Source organism: Sipha flava, unplaced genomic scaffold (genome assembly GCF_003268045.1).
Source record: "Sipha flava isolate LNK unplaced genomic scaffold, YSA_version1 37_pilon_pilon, whole genome shotgun sequence".
Taxonomy (NCBI): Eukaryota; Metazoa; Arthropoda; class Insecta; order Hemiptera; family Aphididae; genus Sipha; species Sipha flava.
Genome location: NW_020273087.1, coordinates 647,614 through 667,430, shown reverse-complemented (window position 1 = coordinate 667,430; position 19,817 = coordinate 647,614). Strand labels below are relative to the sequence as shown.

Here is a 19,817-nt window from a genome sequence, read left to right as displayed (position 1 = left end):
TTTGTAAGCGATGCAATATTACACGCTGTGTTCCGAGAGGGTTTTTTTTTCGGCTTTAGCCGTACAACTTCCGAAACGCATTTAGACGCGTATATTAACCCCCTCGGCAACATCCAGATATCGCCACTATATGTCTATCTCTCTCTCTCTCTCTCTCTCTCTCCCTTTTTTCGCCAAACAACATCCCCTCGTCGCCACCGCCCGTTTTGTACAAACATTATTATTATTATTGTTATTACACGTACATGCGACAAAATGCTTACACGCATACCGGTTGCGCAACCGTCGCCGCCGTCGTCGTCGGCCAACCAGACCGTTTAATGATGACGCGCGCGCCGTACTCCGCGAACGGCTGCACGACGACGGCACTAATAATCTCCGTTTGCTTTTAACTTCGCGCGAGCACCGAAGATTGCCGAGAATCGCTTCATCCGTATACCCGAGCCGGATCCCGTTTTTATCTTCGCGTAAGAAAAGTACGCAGATGTCGGGTTTTTTTTCCAGGTTTTTTCGTTTAAAATAATTAACACGATAAAGAGTAGATGTTCACAAGAACCGTTTGTAAGAAAAATATCATTTGGAACCCCAATCAAACGCGCGCATACTTGTTACGGTTTTCTAATCGTTGCCGAATAACCTTAGGGCGACAACAGAACAACTCGGGTTTAAAAAAAAAAAAAAACTCCCACTACGTATCGGGTTCACCATCAATAGTTGGCTCGTACTGATGAAGTTTAAAGAGCACAGGCCCCCGTGTACGCTGTTATAATTTTACGATCGAAACGAGCAACCGAAAATAACAGTTAATTTCGACCGAATTCGTGAGCAGTTAACAACTTTGTTACTATAACCGTGGTCATCATCGTTAACAACAGACGCCTTTACATACGCGCCGTTGCGACTTGATCGTCTCTTATCCGCGCGCGCATGCATAAGCAGTGGTGTAGTCACAGGGGGAGGGGGTAAGGGATTTCCACCTCCTCTCAGATTCTTTTTTAATAATATTTTTAACTATTGTTTATTAATATTTACATATTATCGTAAAATGATATTTTAATTTTACTATCATTAGGTATATAATACAAATTGAGTAACAAAATGATTTTCATTAAATACGGGACATAACAATAATACCATTTTAAATGTAGCATTTATTATATAGGACCTCGTATTAAGATGTACTAAGAGTATTATGAATTTTCTCTAAAACGCAACCCCCCTTCTCCCAGAAAAAATTGTATCTACACCACTGTGCACAAGTAACGCACGGCCATTACGTTGCGTTTTTGTGGTCGGACGACGACGACGATTATTTTTATACATGTTACGCTCGTGAATTATAATTGGCCCCGAGACGAGCGCAACGGTGGCGGCGGAGGCAGTGGAGCTTTACACGCGCAATTAGCCGACGGGCAAAGCGACGGGACGGGCGCGTCGTAACCCTTCCGTGGCCGCCGGGACTTATTAGAGAAGTGCTGCACAGGAGTCGCGCACATATTGCCGGTGCAGATAACGCGCGCGCTCCAAACGAAATCGGTCGTACAGTTTTTATTCCACATTTTTTCTCTCCGGCTTTTTTCGCCCCCGGCCGTCGATCGCTATCGCCCGACCTGCAATAAAGTGTCTCGTGCGTATACGTGTACAGCTTTAAATAGCTCGCCGTGTGGTCCCGTTTGTACGCTAGAAATAATAATTGCCTCTGTCGTGTGTATCTGATGTACACATACACACGCACGTAAACAAGTGCGCGTGGTGTGTAATAGACGCCGTCGCACAAAGACAATGACGGATCGAGGTCTATAGACGACACGCGTAAAGGAAGAAGGGCGAGAGAGAGTGAGAGAGAGAGAGAGAGAGAGAGAGAGAGAGAGAAAAGACTCGAGAGGGGTAAAAATAAAAAGAGGAAAACATGTTTACTAATACCGTCGTGCGAATATGTATTCACATCCTTCGACCCGCAGCGCTTTGTGCACACAACCCGCGGTCGCTTCCTGTCTAAGTATATTGTTTCCGCTTCGCGCAAGGATCATCCCACCGACGAACGACTGTATCACGGACACGATGTGCGCTCGAGTCATAGCGACGGCAAACGAACGGTCGGCGGCGGACACCACGGCCACGCGCGCGGCTTTCCGATGAAAATCGCAATCAATTTTGATCTTTAAACGTTTTGTCGACTAGGAAAACAGAAAAGAAAAAAAGAAAAAAAAAAACGACAAAGCCTTGTCGTATTTCGAAATTGTGTCTCCGATTAATATTACAATACGAATAAATCGTGCGCGCGTACGTGTGCCCTGCGGTCTTGACGTCGTCCCGTACACATCAGGACCGCCCGTCGACACGTTTTTATGGTGCTCGATTATCTTGTTACGACGGGCCGAAACGCCGTTGTTTGTCATCGTCCGATACGGTACAAAATGTCGTCCCGCGCGCGCGCATTATGTACGGTACCTGTACGGCGACCGCAGCGACCGCGATTATAAAACGTTCGACCCCCCCCCCCCCCCACATGGTATAGACAATATTATTAATTATCCACGGTCAATTCATGATATTATTATTATTTTTTTTTTTCCACGAAATATTCAATACACCGTTTTATTATCGTATCGTACAACGTAATACGTTACGTGTGCGAGGGGTGGTCTCCGCGTGTTGAATATATTATAACGTTCACGGCGTTCTGACGTTAAAACAATGTTTACCGTCTCGTCGCCGTTGTCGCCGTCGTCGTCGTCGTCGTCACGGGTCGCCGCAACTCTGATTTCGGAGTCGAATTCCTCGGGTTCATACGTGTACATAAAAAAACAAAAATAAAAAAAAATAATACGTATACGACGGAATGTACACACGTATTCGTTGTGCGCGCGCGCGCGTTGTATGAACGAACGTCTCTCGGTGTGCCTACGACGCGTTATTATACTATTCCGTTTGATTTTACGCTGTAACGCACGGCGGACTTGTGCATATATATATATATATATATATATATAATAATTCGATAAGTAAAATTTGACAAATGATATTTCGATGGCAACTGCCCCACTGTGCGACGTCGACGTGTTTCGACCGCCGGTGCGTCCGTTTCGTCGGTTATCGGCAGTTGTGTCGCTCGCGTTACGTAATAATATAGCGTCGTCCGCGGGAACAGGTCCCCTACGAGCATGGAATTGCCGAACGGTATCGCTAAAAATTCAGCAAATAATTATCTTTAACGCGAATAAAAAAACTACTACGTGCTATCTTTCTTCCGTGTTCGATGGATCGTAAACTAAATAATCTCCCTTGTGCAGGACTAATCGTAAACGTTCCTGGAATACCTCCGATGTGAATACTCGAGCTCCTATGTGTATGATATTTTTAGAAAAATTTACAAACGCCACCCGTGCGAATAAAAATATGATTGGCAATCGAGTTGGAGGTATTGTCGTTTGTGTGTAGGTTAGTGTCGTGTGGGGATAGATGGATAAATAACTTTCCCGCGGCTCATGGTGTCAACTATGAACAATAAAATTCAAATATCACTCGATCGCCGATACAGCTGTTTTTGTAATGCTTTAGATGTCCAAATAAAAAGAGATTTTTCGACTGTCGCATTTTTAAGATTTGAAACGGTTTTGGGCTCTGCGCTGGACACGTTTTTCCACTTTCGGTTACTCGGCAAACGTTTTATTCCGTTTAATATGCTGATTTCGGTAACAACCGATTGACGTGTATACGTGTGCAAATAGTGTAAATAAATAAAAATATATATAATATCAAACATTTTTTTTTTTTTTTTTTTACTTCGAATCCAATAGTAATTTCCCTTGTGTAAAACGATAAAGTATCTTCCGAGAGGGATGGTGAAATTCGGCTAGTCGCGCGCTCGTGTACTGTATCAACGGTTGATTAGTACAAAACGTACAGTAATATTCATAAAACGTGTATCGTTTTCACGATTTCGCCGAGCTGAAGTCGCGCGTGAGATATTTGATTTCTCTCCGTCGGAGGAACACGTTTAGCTTCGTAACGCGCTTTCGGTACGGGAAAACGCTTTTTTACGTACTCGATCGTCGTACAACGTGTACATTCCGTACCGACGATCGGTATTTCGCATCACGTCGATGCGGTAATTTACTATCGTACGGGCTCTTTAACGGCTCGTATTTACGTACAGCCTTCGATCGCGACGATGGGATTTCGTAGTTACACGTTAGTATTGCGGTAGACGCGGACTCGGATAAATGTGTACGTCGTACCAATGTCACGTTGCACGACCGACGATACACCGACAACCGGGGATTCACAGTGTACGGACGGCCGACGAGACGGTGTGTACACTAAGCGCGATGTCGTCGGATCTCTGCGACGTGATTACATTATTCGGTTCGTACGGCGGTAGTTGATTTAACGCGGGTTTTGAAAATCCTCGCTCCCGTCGTCTCGATTATTTACGGTAGCAATACTGCACGAATTTATCGACGATCGATCGCGATTCTGCGCGCAAATCTGCAAATCCCTTGTAACTGTTGTCGGCAGTGCTCCACAAGCATTGAACCACAAGCGCAACGGTCAATCGTCGGGGTGTTCGATTGCGCACGATTCGTCGTGAGGAATCAGAAAAAATGACACGCGGACGAGCTGTGCGTGGAGCCGAACGGGGAATTCGCCATCGCGGGACGATAGTTGGCGCGTGTGCCAGAAAACAATCAATTCCGTCGCGGCGACGAGAGATCGCGTTTAACAACAATGAGCAGCGGTTGAATCGATAACACGGCACAAGGAGACGCTGCACGTGTAATAATAATAGTAATAATGATGATGATGATGATAATAATAATAATAATAATAATAATAATAATAATAATAGTTATTATTATGATTATTATTGTGTTTATTATTGTGAACTTAGCTGCAGCGGAGCGCGATAGGCAGGCGCGCACAATGGATCTCGGGCGCGCTCCGCGGGTGCCGAGAGATGGTCGGCGGTGCACGAGAACCGCTAATGACTAATTATTACAATAAACGAAAAGTCAAATTATATAGTGCACCGAAAACGAAAACCCCTACCGCGGGTCAACGCCTATACGCGTTTACGGCGAGCGTGTAACGGCCCGGGGGTTATTATTATTGTTTTTTTTTTTTTTTTTTTTTTCTCCGCTCTCTTACGTATTATTATTCTCCTACTTCGCCGCCGCCGCCGACGGTTTGTCGTCTTCGTCATCGTTTCATTATCGTCGAAAACTTTAATCATATTATTATTATTACCAAGGTGGGGTGGTAGTAACACCGCGCTGTCAACGCGAGGTACGACCGTTTTTGTTTTTCCCGTTGCACATTCGTCGACCGCCCCCCCCCCCCCCGACCGCGGATTTCCATTGTTCGGCTGCGGCGAAAGAAAACGAACCGTTTTCGACGACAATCGTTTTACGCAATCGCCCGTACGAACGCGCACGACACGCGTGAACGTCGAACGTTTCAACCGGTATCGTCTTCACATCCGGCGCGGGCCGTAGGTGAAAATCCGTGTGTCGACCGTCGCGTTGCCGTTTTGCCGAAAGGGTTTCGCGTGGGCCGACACGATACGATGATGGACCGCTGTGACAAATCGAAAACCAAAAACGGATTCGAATCGATCTCGCGCGCGACCGGCAGCGATCGTGGTTTTCACTCGGACGACCACCGTCGCCTCGCCACCATCTCCTCGTCGCAGAACCGATTCCGGGGACCCCGCGGGGCACACCGTTTCGCACCGCCGATGTTATCGTTTCGCGCCGCCGTTCGTCCGCGTTGTTTATTTATTTTTTTTTTCCGCGCCTCTTCCTCGGAGGGACCGAGATGTCTTGTCCGTACGTCGAAAAAATGTACCGCTCAAACGTGTTCAGCACCGCGTACTCGGCGCGCAGCGAAACGCTACCCCGTGCGGAGCACGCCCCCTCGGCACGAAACGTGTATACGCGTGGGACGACGAAGCGCTCGTCGTGCACACGCCACCGAAAAACATTTTACAGCCCAAACACTACGATCGTCGTGCACGTCGCAGTGTCGTCGTGATATCCCTTATACATATACACTCGTAACGTTTGCATCCGAGGGTCGCCGTCGTTTTCCTAGAGGGTCGTTCCTCCGAGAAAACGGCATTATTACAATATTATAAACCTACAAACGAACGCGTATACAATCTCGGCGGGGATTATATGGTACAATGTTTTTAAGTGCGTATCAATGGAAATGGGCGTACCGGCCGGTCGGCGGCGGCAGCTGCGGATGTGCGTACACGCATGCAGGTCCGCAACAATAAAAAACCTATTATCGTCGGCGAGGGCGACAATAATATGTACGTACACGCGTGTGCACGAAAAGTAGGACCAGCTATTATTCGTTGTGCGTGTACGACGAAGATTGATACTACGTGTGTACGTATTATGCGCTATTTATTTTTTTTTATTTTCGTTATTATTAAAACTGCTCTCATTGTTGTCGACGACGACAGCGGTACGCGTTTGACACAATAATACGACAAACATCCTCCGTCCGGGATTTCTTCCGCAAATCGATTATCGCTCTCCGCGCCGCGGTTATTATTATTATTATTATTATTATTATTATTGCGACGACCCAAAGCGTTCGGTGGCGCGTACCGAATCCCGTCATTGGATTCGATGAATTAGCCGAACGAACCACTACTCGACGTGCTCGACGTCGCGCAAAACGGTTTATTCTTATTGTTTATCCCTTTGTGCGCGACCAAAACCGTGTACTATGCGATCATCGGAAATATTTCGTTTTCGGCGCGCGTTACCAGGCGGACCGAACAAAACCGAATCGCGGAGCTCGATTCCAATCGCGCCGTACACTCGGTGTTCGTTCGCGCCCGCTTTCACATCCGTCGGTGACCGATTTATACTCATCGCGGTTGTGTTTTTTCTCTCCGCAGGTGAACCGACCGTTGACGATGAAAAAGGAAGGCATCCAAACGCGGAACCGGAAGCTGTCGTCAAAGTCGAAAAAGAAGAAGGGCTCGATGGTCGGCGGCATCGGCGGTGTCGGCGGCGGCGGTCTGGGCGGCGGTGGCGGCGGCGGCGGCGGTGGCGCGTGCTTGTCGCTGTCCGGCATGATGCGAGGTGACGGCACCGGCGCCGGTTACCATCATCCGGCGTCCGCGGCCCTGCACCCGCACCCCGCGGCCATGAGCCACTACCATCACCACGCGGCCGCCGCGGCCGCGGCGATGTACCACCACCACCACCATCAGGCCACGCAGCCGGCCGCGCCGTCCGCACCCATACACCCGCACCACCATCACATGGCGTCGCTCACCGGACTCGGGTTGCCCGCCTCGTCGAACATGGTAAGCATTCGTATTCTCCCCGTTCGTTCAACCCTCTTTTCGGTTCACAACTCCGACCCCTATCGCGTTCCTTTAAGCTTCGATTCTTGCATCGTCCCGAGCGCGCCCCGCGGTTCGCTCCTACAACAGTATTCGTACAGATCGGTAACGCGGCCAAAACGTTATCCTTCGACCTGTAGAACGTGGCTACAATTTAGAGAAAACCGTTGACCGTGTAAACGGAAATACGGTGTCGAGCACGATTAGTCGTTCGCCTCAAATATTTCTGTACGCCACTGCGGTAGTGCTTTCAACAGCGCACCGTTCGGTGGCACTCGTGAAACACTGTCGACCACTGCGCAGCATTTTCCACGGATTTCGATCCGTTAATTTCTAAACGGGCACGATCAACCCGTGATAATGGCAATAAAATACGCGTCGGTGTACGCGATCGAACGGGTCACGTTCGAGCGGACCCAACACAAATGGTTTCCAGGAGACTATAACGGAACGCGGTGCGCGCATAACGTATACGACCGTTCTAGCCATTGTCGGTGAAAATGTCACATTCAGACGCGTGTTTTCGCACAGAAAACGTGGCCACCGGCTTCTAATTATTCCCGTAGCGCGCGCGCCCATTCCGCTCTCTCTTCCGTTACCGAGGTATAAATATTGTTTGATCGTCCGGCCGTAGTCGTCGTACTCGTATACACCGCGATTCGCATGACCATCGTCCGTTCGGCAATCGTTTGTTTTTCGACGTGTAACGCGTTGATTTACAAAACAATCTCGGTACGGACGAAATGTACGACACATAAAACTATCGATAGTGTACCCGGTATCAACGGTATAAAAGTTCACTTTTCTCAAACCGTCTAACGGCCGTTTTCTTTTGTGTTATTTTTCACACAGGCTAGTTGGAGATCCGAGTACGCGTGATTATTGGATTTGCCGTTCCCCGGGCACACCAATCACAGCAGGGTCGGCGAATGACAAACGCATCAGTATAACTATATTATAATGTTATTATATTGTATTACTATCGGTATTATCATTATTATTAAAAATATTATTATTATGTACGCATATAATATATATATATATATATATATACATATTATTAATATTATATATTAATACGATAACATATAATATGTATATACTCATAGTTCCTATGTATTCCCATCAAAAGAGACGCTAACCAAATGATTGACGGACACACCCGCACTCACGCAGACACAGTTGGCCAGTATAATAATAATAATAATAATACGTATACGTAAAATCGTCGTGGTACGTCATAGAGTTAATGTTTCGTTTTCGCATATCGACCGTCGGCGGTTACGGACAGTTTTATTGTATCTTTTAATTTACACCGGTGAGAAAAGAAAAAAATGAAAAAATCGAAGAAAAAAAAAACCAAAAAAATAAATATATATACAAAAAAATCAAAGTCGAAACGTTCATATTTCTCTTTTACCTACTACTACTTTATTATATACGATACGTTCGTTCGAAACAACCAGTTTTTTTTCTCTCTTCTAACGCGCGTACAACGTCTACATCAATGTAATACGCATATTTTATATATATATATATATATATATATATATATATATATATATAATATATAAATATAGATGATATTTATGAGCTAGTCGAAAACATGAAATTGTATAGAAAACAATGTTTAGAACTCAGATATTTGTATAGTATATAATATTACGAGATAATTTATTAGTTTGTACAATGTATTATAATTTACGGAATATTTATTTATATACGTACCCGTATGTGTATATAAATATTAACGTTATATTAAACGGTTTCGATGTAATATACCGTGTTTGTATGAATATTAAAACATTATGTGCATGTATATACGTATAAATATATACGCGTGTTTAATATGTAAACGAAGAAAAGCTTATATTGTACATACGATATTTAGTTAGATTATTATTATTATTATCATTATTATTATTATTATTATTATTATTATTATTATTATTATTATTATTATTATTATTATTATTTTAGAAACATTAAACAATTTAGACGAACGCGTTTTGTGTACTTCAATATTTTACGTACCTTCTGTGAACACGAGTGCCGCTGATATTGTTATAATCAACGTGCACACCGTTTTCCCGTCATCCAAATACCTATCCGTTTCAAACGAGGTTACGCGACCGACCGGTGGCGATGCGGTTTTTAGACGGGCAAGGGTAAACGAGACGAAGGGATGATCCGTAGACGTGCTCGGTAAGGGTTTGCGCCGCGCAGGAGCGCAGGAAACTGCAGACGCCGATCGCGAGAAAACCGAAAATGACGAAATCCCGGTAACGAACAGCAGTATGGAAACATTTAATATTGCACGGTCTTTGTACGGGGTCTCGCGATTTCGATAGTAACATTTCATTGTCGTCAGATAAATACTCTCTAATCCAGATTAAGATGAAGATAATACGACAAAAATGTATTTTGATCAGAGGTCTTCAACCCGCGGGCCGCCCTGTCATAATACGTGGGCCGCGATCACATTAGAAATTAGCATGTATATTTTCTATTTCCGTAAAATTATAACGGATAAGCCATCGCTATCTGAATTAAACGATAAGATAGATTAAATTACCCACCTGGATATGAATGTAGGCCGTTGCCTGTTGGTTCGTAATTGATTGTGTAACGAGCACAATACTCGTTTGTGTGTAAAAGTTTCAATGTCATACGTTTTCTTCGTAATACTTGTATAATATAACAGTGAGTAAAAATAACGTGAAATTTCGGTTGACATTCGCGTTTTTCAAGAAAAGTGGTCAAATAACTGTTTTTTTTATTCAAGTTGAAGAAAATGCAATACGTTTTATTCGTCAAGAATCTAGACAATCTAGAATTTAGATAATTATATTAACTCGACTTAAATCCATCCAGATAATGATAAATACGTTTTGATCTAAGCAAAAAAAAAAAAAGAAAAGATATATTCGTTTTATACTTCGAAGTCTAACTTATCGGGAGTACACCTTCGATACCATAGTGTACTACTAACCTTAGTACTTGGATATTGGTTAAACGCGAGCTGTATGTCTAAATCAACGTTGGCAGTGTATCATTAGTCAACATTCAACAAGTATAGATTAACAAACGTTCCGTTAAACGAAGCGTAAACGTTCAAGAAATAAATATTTCACGCGTTTCCCGTGCGGTCGGTGTGAACTTTCATAACGGTTTTAGGGTTTTAGTATGCGTTTAAATGTACAGTAGTAGATGTGCAATTGTTGTTCTGCGAGTTACCGAGTAATGGCATTGTGCACTGCACACACGCAACACGTAAAATATAATTTTATTTTGATGGTAAAAACAGTAGTAGACCGAGACGCGATTAAACAGGTTCGGTCTGACCACAGATATGCATAATGACCAGATACCCGACTCGGGTACAACAATATTATTAAATTATGATGGCCGACGCCATTTGCAACTTTGGCAATGTTTACGAATTCTAATCATTTTTTAATCGTTTTGATATCATACATCGTGATACAAATATTTCATAATACACTCAAAATATAATTATTTTTTCATAAACTTAATTTTATTACCAGTATACTAATACAGTTATACGTTAATAAACCATGATTGATGGATGAACCAGTTAAGTTCAACTCATTTTACGTTGTACATTTTCAGGACGATTTACTGTAAGCCTAAAAATATAAGTTTAAATCGAAGAATCAGTGAATATGAATTACTGGGCTTGACTGTGGCTACCTATTTCAAAATGTGGTTCAATTGATTTGATATTGAAAATAGCATATATTTAGTCTACAATTTCAAATATTTCTGTTGAGTGGACATCTATTATTTTTATAGTATGAAAACTAGGAGTATTTTAAAAGAATTCGGAATACTTTTGAAGCATTCTAAATAATGTACTCGGAATACAATTTGTATAAAGTACTTGAATACATATTCGGAGTACTATTTTTTGTAATTATTCGAGTATTTATTCTAAATACTTTTAAAAAGTATTTTACCCAAGTCTGCTTATGAGAAAAAGTGTATTTTTCTAACTCCATTTGTTGAATGTCTATTCGTGCACAAATGTACACTACATGAGGTCACCATCTTAAATTATTAATTATACAAAACATACAATAATCGCCGAAAATGGTTCAGTAGTCAGTAAGTTGGGCAATTATTGTTTGTATTGTTGTCAATTGTTATCATATTATTATTTGTAAACATTGCCGAAGTTGCAAATGGCTGCCAGCGTCATTGATTAGAAGAAGTCGGTTATCTAGTTATTATATATATCTGTGGGTCTGACCGAGTAACTCGCCGGTCGTTCTAAATTATCATCACTTTTCCATTAGCTTACCAGCGCAACGCAACGATATTGTTTATTCAACATCAGAGGGCAGTTTAGGGGTGACAACGAACAGGACGGCGGTACGTAATATTATTTTGCTATCCCTCCGTTACCGGAGATCATTCAAGGGTTCCGATTTCAAGTGTTAACCGTCGACAAAATACATCGACACCGCATATCGGTACGCACCGACGGACTGATGAATTTTTTAGCGCACACCTTTTGCACCGCAGGTGACCGAAACAGTTATCGGGATAGATCGATCGCAATCGGTAGCAACGCTTTGCGTACGTTTTCTGTGGTGAAAACCGAAGCGATGCGGAAACGCCGTCGGAATAATGTGCGCCGCGTAACGAACTCAGGTATAAACCGCGACCACCGCGCACATACCGCGGTACTCGAGCAGTGGTTGAAGCGAAGCCCACCGAGTCTATTTTTCAGTCATTTTCATATTAAAAAAATAAATAAATAAATAACGATTTCATTCTGTAAAAACTTTATGTTTAATTGTATCGTATATAAAAAATACCAATACGTTTTATAATAAACACATGGAGCACGTAAAAAATCCCATACAAGTTTTCTTGTCTCTCTGGTCAATGGTCAAGGGCGTACCAAAGGGTTGGGTTTTCGGGTCCACACCCCTCTCATTGAAATTTCTATATACTCAACGGTTTAATAGTAAATAGTATAATAATAGTAGGTATACAGTGTATTTTAATTTCCAATTATCTTCAATATACAAGGTTTATAGATTATATAATATACCTATAATGTGTAAACCATACTATAATATATTAACAGTGATTTGTTGGTATTGAGTTAAACTATAATTATAATTAGAGTACAGATAAAATAAAAATGTTGGAACCCCATCCCACCCATAAAAAATTCCTGGGTACGCTCCTGTCAATGGTACACATGCAACGATCATGAATTTTTAATTTGACCCTTTTCCTACTGCTTACTCGTTGACGCGGTGCCATAAACACCGGCGATCGATCGGCGGACCCCCGGGGACGAAGACTAATCCGTGAGATCCGCGCGCGACAAGTCCGAACGGCGTGTACCGCACGCGTTACCGTACCCCTAACGCGACCTAACCCTACCCGCGCTCCGAGTACACGAAATCGTAGTGCGTCGCGCACGACAAGTAATACCACTGTTGGTCTGCCCATTATCGTATTAAAATTATACACAGCTTAAAACCTCCGCGTGGGCGTTTATTGCTAATAAATGAAATAAAATAAAAAATGTACACCATGATCACTCTGCACCGCGGAGGATTTTTCCCACGCGAGTACCGTGGCTCTTCGCGGTGCCCGCAGGTTGTGATGCGCCTCCATCGGTCGCCAAAAATGAACGCGTGACGCGGTCGGAAATATTTCGGGAGCGTGAACAATAAAATACCGGCGGCGGAATATGTCGTAAAAAAAAAAAAATAAAAAAATCGGAAAACATACTACCTCTCCTCCGAGCCCACCCTCCCCTGCTAATCGTAGTGTTTGCGAGCTTAAACGTTTTCGGATGATCTTTATTTCTTTATTTTTTTTTTTCTGCTCGTCCGTCGAACTGTCTTTGATCCCGAGATCCGCCGCCGGTCGTGACCGCATATTTTTTTCCCTGCGAAACAGCTAGCGCGTTCGTTTTGCGCGGTTTTTTTTCCACGTTTTCCCCATTTGTCTTAGCGGTGTACCACTTATCGGCATCAATCGTGATTTAATGTGGTTTTCGTTCTACGCTGCAAACTTGTATCTTCGATAATCCCCGGGGGCTGTTCATATCGGTATATTATTGGGCGGCATATCAATACTAATTATTAATACTATTATCTCGTAGTTTTACGATTTGTTATGATGTTGTTAGAAACGTTTATTTGTACAAAGCCGTACGGAATAAATAAATAAATGAAAAATTTGGCGGGATATAAATACGCACCACAAACACTTGCGGTCGACGGTAAACACGCGACGGACAACTTTCTAAATATTATGTACCGAAACAAAAGCGCTCTGAGCTACGGTCGAAAAGGAACTTTGATTTCTTTCGACCGAACCACCGATCTTAACTCGATGACAGACGGCCGGTTTCCATCGCGAAAGTCGAAACTCGTGCGAGTAAACGGTGATTTTTCACCGGATTCGAAAAATGAAACGCGCGCAACGCATGCGCCAGCTACGGGGCTTACGTGACGTTTTTTTCCAACGTCGGCGCGACCGAGAGAAATGACGCGTTCGCACGTCACATGTGGCTGTATCGATTTCGTTCGGTTCCTATTAGTGTGCAGAGGATAGCGATTTGTTTACAAACACGCGCAGGCGTTCGCGTGCACGCGCGTCAACTTTTCGTACAGACTTTTGCCGCGCTCGAAAACGATTCGTTTCACGATTTTCATCCTGTTCCTGCCGCGGTGACGTAACGCCCGAAACGCGACGGGGTCGGAAGTTCGACCTAGATGCGACGAAAACGGTCGTCTATCATCGACCGTCGGTTTTACGTTCGTAACGGCAAACTTTTGCATCAAACGCAAGTGCATTTAATAACGTCGTTGCCGGTTAAATCGCCGCACCCACGTTTACACTACACTGCACCGAGATCGTCGCCGACGGATCGTGAAAATAATCCGATACCGGGACGATTGTTTTCATAGAATAACAACAATATGTGCTGACCCGAGAACCGCTACATCCAGTGGTGTTCTCGAAGGGTGTACTACACGCAGGGGTGAAACGGGGATTCATCCCCGGGCGTGAAATTGTAGAGGGTGGAATTTTCGTAGTAAACAACAATCCGTTATTGACTGTTGGTTCGATATTTTTAACTTCGTTACTGGTAATGCGTTCAAAACTCAATAAGTATGATTGTACGCTAATTGTTAGATAAATAACCGTAGCGAAGGGCATTTGATTCATGGGTCCGTGGTAGGGCGCGTAATCTTAACATTTTACCCGGGCGTAAAAATTCCTAGTCCCGCCTCTGACTACATGTACGTCGTGTACTCTCAACATTACTTGGAAAACGCACGTGCACTATCAAGTCTCGAGCACTTCGGGGAGTCGTATGAAATCATTTGTACAGGTTTTAATTTTAGCACTGTACGGTAGTAAACGTTCGGTTATCTCTCGGACGATTTGTGCATTATTACTGCGGTTACTAATTGATATTTGGTAAATAATTACGTGTTCGTATTAAAATAATATAGGTCAGTGTTTCCAATTGATTTCCGTTCGCACTCTTTGGTGTACACCCGTCGAGCGTTGTAAAATATTCGGATAAATTTGTGATCGATTTTTCAATCCAGTGGATAAAAAGTATTCAAAACACTATACAATATGTATCTTATTGCTCTGAAATCATTTTTTTGGGACACACAATTGTTCGACGGACATAATTGCAAGTGTTAAAAGAATTCTTACAGTACCAACAAAACTGTTCAATATATTATGTAGACAGTAAAAAATGCTCGTAAGCACGTAAAAATAGTCTAACCTTTGTAAGTTTTAAGATAAAATAAAAAAACAAACGCTATTAGAGAAGAACAGGGAACACTTTTTTTCTTCCGAAAATGTAATAGACATGCGATATTTTTTTTTTTATTTTCTTCTTTGTATCCGGGATTTATATTTCGCTACTCGCGTGTTTGGAATTAATTCGTGCTACCGTCGTTTTGGTATGTATATCTACCGAAATTCGCCCCTCGTGTTATGTGTTGTGCGGCGCAGGTTAAGTTGGAAAATATACGTTAACACGCTAAAAACGCGAGAAAAAAAAAACCCGGCAGCCGTAGGAGTCGGTTCGTAAAAGTTTCCGAATTCTATTTTGGCCCTTTTCCGACGCACAGAAATATTACGCGACAGAACGCTGCCCGCAGTGGCGTAGCAAGGGTATGGCGAACCGTGCCTACTACGCCAGGGGCGCGGATTGCAAAGGGGCGCAAAATTGTGCAAAAGCCGTATTTGTTATAAATCGAAGTTTTTGAAACACGTAGATGTGAATTGAACGATGTATTTTCCAGTCGTAAAGCGAGAAAAGGAAATTTTCAAAGCTTAAAATTAACACGGTAATAATAACTTATAAATATAAACTGCGTACTCAAAAAAATTAGTCTAATCGAAGGTTAAAAAAAATATCGTAACATCAAATTTTACAACATACGACACGGACCCGTCGATGTCGAATTCATAGGGCGGTGACGAGCATTGAAAACGCATAAGATTCACGAGAACGCGATTTGAACTCAACACACCGCGTGCGTTACATGATAATAATAATAATAATAATAATAATAATAATAATATTAATAACGATGATAATAATTATATGTAAAACAAGCGCGATTACCTAGGAAAAAAAGGGCGAGGACGGTCTCCGCGGCCGCGGAAGGGGTACGTAAACACTATCCTCCTCCCACACCGTTGTCGCAGTCGCTATATCCCATCCGATTATAATTATAACCCGCACCGCAGTATGAACACGGTCGGGTACACGTATACCGCGGTGGTCTATACCTATACACCTATAGTATCGTGTGGCTCGTACGTATGTATACGGTACATATTTATGTGTACACTTACCTCGAAACCGATATCGGCATCGCGCCGTTATTATGACTGTTATTAAAACATTTAAAAACGCGATTTAACGATTATGATTATTATTATTATAATCGTTTTATAATAATAATAATATTCTTCGCGCACATTTTCCCTCTCCGCGCGGACCGTATATTTATAATATTATACACGACCCCGCGCGTTGTCGTCGTGTCCTGCGCGGTTTTTATTTAGTTTTTTTTTTTTCCTACGTACATTTTAACAACACGCGTATGGATTTCCCACGACACGGCCTCCAGTGGTCCTTTTCGGTCGAAACGCGAACGGGAAAACGATCCGAAATAAACGCGCGCAGGTGTAACGATCGCAAACGGCGAAAACGATATTTGTTTTTCTTCTCCTCGTCCGCGTACATCGAAACACTGCTCGAACAATACTTCAAATACACGTACACGTACGGTACGTAACGTACGTGTTTTCGCCGCCGCCGCCTTCCGCGCGAATATACGAAAACCGGTCGCATGTTGTACCTTAAATTTTTTTTCTTCGCGTCCGAACAACGCGAAAGGTCGTAAATCGTCGACCTAATATTTTTTAATTTTTTTTTTTTTTTTTCCCCAATGAACACGGACGCATTATATACGTGCCCGCTTTTGCGCCCGCGTGGTTGTCCTACAAACGCGCTATGTTCCTGCGACAGTTGCTTTTGGTTTATTTTATTTTACTCTTTTGATTTATTTACAACACTGCGGCTACGACGTCGCGCGTTCGCGCGTTCTGCTACGCGGTGCAATACTATTGCACAACCATCGACGAACCTAGTCGGGCGGTTTTTTGTTGTTTCGTATGGGCTCCGATCGGGGGACCCAGATTTGTACGGCTGTGTGCGTGTCCAAGAGCAACGCGGATCGAACTGTCGCACACGCCGTACGGTATAGGCACAAAAGTATAGTTTTACAATAAATAACAGTTAAAATAACGCTAATGTAACAGTCGCGAACGCCGCGGAAGACCGTTTATCGTCCGATCCTCTTTTACAAATCCGCTCGACCCGGTCAAACATAATTGTACCGCTTGCACACCGGTACGTTTCTTTTACAGCTGTTCGCTTGTATTCTGAAACGCTGACCGGTTTTTCATCGCGAAATCGATGTACAGAAGTATCTCGATGCGTCTCGTCATTTAAACGTCGTTGATATCGGCTTACCGCTACAGAATCTGTTGGACGAATAAACCGAGTGAAAATATGTCTTCGATGGGAGTTGGTTGATAACAGCGGTAGAACGTGTACACAAAACGTCCACAAACGCGAAGCACCGAATGAATCGCACGCGATGAACTTTAAGGACACATACGATCCGGACGAACCGTGTTCGCCGCAGGGACAGACGGGCGGGGGTCGCGATTTCGTAAACGGCTTTGTACAGTCGAACGCGTCGGATCCAAACAGCTAGGCAGCTTCGGGACGGACGGGGGTTTTGAATACGGTTTTTACGAGCGTTTCGTGCGATCGCGTCCGTACAGGGTGCCCTTTGCCGTTGCGCGCGCGGTCGCTTCGGACGTGACTAATATGGCGTACGGAATAACGTGTACGCGCAGCGCAACGGGAAACTGACCGGTGGAGGAAAATCAATTTTCCACCCGATCGGGCGCGCTTCTAGCGGACAGTTTTCAAGGGGTGCGCCGCTGTTTATGTTGTACAAGTGACGGGAACGACGGTAATAAGGACTCATACGTATATGCGCGTACGCGATATCGCGTGAAATCCGTAGGCAAACGTAAGCAAAGGCCGCGAAATCGATGAGATTCGTCGCGGTCCGTCGGTCACTGCCACCGGTACGCGTTCGGCTCGCGAGACGGTCGCCGGCTTCAGCAGATTTCCGATCGGCCGGAGGATTACGCTCCGGAAGCCTAGACGATTTGTTTTTTTTTTCGCATATACTCGTATGTATGTGTGTGTGTGTGTGCGTGCGCGCGCGCGGCATTAGATCCTACGCGCAGGAAACGGCGCGCGCTCAATAAACAAGCAAACGTCCATTATAACGATATCGTCCAGTAACTGGGATTCGGTACATTTTTTGCACCCGAAACCCCGTATCTTTTTACGAGCATCGAATACGCGCGCGCATTGTCGCGAAAATCGTTTTAATATAAATCACAACACGCGGAATGTTATCGTTTTTATTTTTTTCTTCTGATTTCCGCTGCTACGACTTTGTCTATTATACTACGCTCTTGGTGAACTCGGAATGTGAAAGTTTTCCCTTTTCTATCGCCGGACTGAAAATCCTCGAACCCAACCCCTCGATAAGCGAATAATTTTTTCCGGACACGAGCAGCTATTACTCAATACTACTTTTAATGTTTATTGTCATGTGTATCGATACGTATTAGACGACTTTTTTCCTCTACGAGTACAATAATACATATTAATTAACAATAAAACAAAGATACTAGTATATTACATAAAAAATAAAATTAAAACATTTTTTTGGAGTTCAATGGGAACCTCCTTCTCGTGGTGGCCCCTGGATAGTTATAAACGATTCCGGAGCGATCGTTTAAGTGTCAAAAGAGTATACAGAGTGGAAACGAAAATCTTCAGTATCGGTGAAGATGAATTTTCGTCGATAGAATAACTTCTGTTAAAGTATCTACATATATATAACAACTGAAATATCGAAAAACTCTTTACACAAATAACAGCTGGTAAGGTCCTTCATAAATTATTCTTTACTGTAATATCATTGAATTGGGGAAAAAGTTGAACCAAAGTTGAGATGATAATTTAATAGAAAAGCCATATATTCGTATATACGCTTTGTTTTTAATACAAGTTGTTATCACGATCGTACTTGTACGTTACACAGTTATTATTACAGGTCGTTTATTTTAGGAGAAAAAGTCAAATATCAAATAATACAAGCCATTGGTGCGAATAACCAGAGGGTCAGTGAGCGCATATCGTATGGCACCCCAACCAAGGCCGGATAAAGCACTTATTGGGCCCCGGGGTTGAAATTTCATATGGGCCCTTTTGACAAAACATGCTTTACAAAGCCGCTCGCTACGCTAGCAGAACGATACATTTTTTTTAACTATTTCACAAGTTGTCAATTGCAATATAAAATTATAAAATTAATAAGTACATAAAATGTACGTCTACGAAACTACTAATTTTAGTATGTTAAAAATGTGTATCGGCTTAAAATTGTTTGGGCCCCTTTCACTTGGGTACTCGAGAGGGCGCTTGGGCTACCGCTCCGGTTAGACCCCCCCCCCCTAATCCGGCCTTGACCCCAACCCTCTGTAAACGATAAACGATCCAAGCCTACACTGTCAACTGATCATAGTGCAGTGTGTCCGCCATAACGGCTACAATTAACGTGTCTAGACGATAGCCTAGAAAATTAACGATGCTGTTTCCGATCCGTCGTCGTCGTGATATCATTGTTGGAGTGGAGAATAAACAAAAAACGCTATCGATTTACATGTAGCACGCATTGATTGGTTTTCGATTCGAAACAGCCTTGTGCACGAGCGCGCACTGATCGGAATGGAAATTCTACACGTACTA

At 43.2% G+C, this 19,817-nt stretch overlaps 1 protein-coding gene across 2 annotated transcripts in view; it reads left to right on the top strand.

Moving 5' to 3' along the window:
- The window catches only part of LOC112688106 (GATA-binding factor C-like), a 56,341-nt gene extending 47,947 nt beyond the window's left edge, over positions 1-8,394 (top strand). For both annotated transcript variants that reach the window (XM_025561133.1, XM_025561132.1), the window contains exons 6-7: positions 6,920-7,333; positions 8,225-8,394. In XM_025561133.1, the coding sequence (XP_025416918.1) occupies positions 6,920-7,333; positions 8,225-8,251 (441 nt within the window). In that variant the 3' untranslated portion in view covers positions 8,252-8,394. The remainder of the gene's footprint in view (positions 1-6,919; positions 7,334-8,224) is intronic.
- Positions 8,395-19,817: the final 11,423 nt, after the last annotated feature.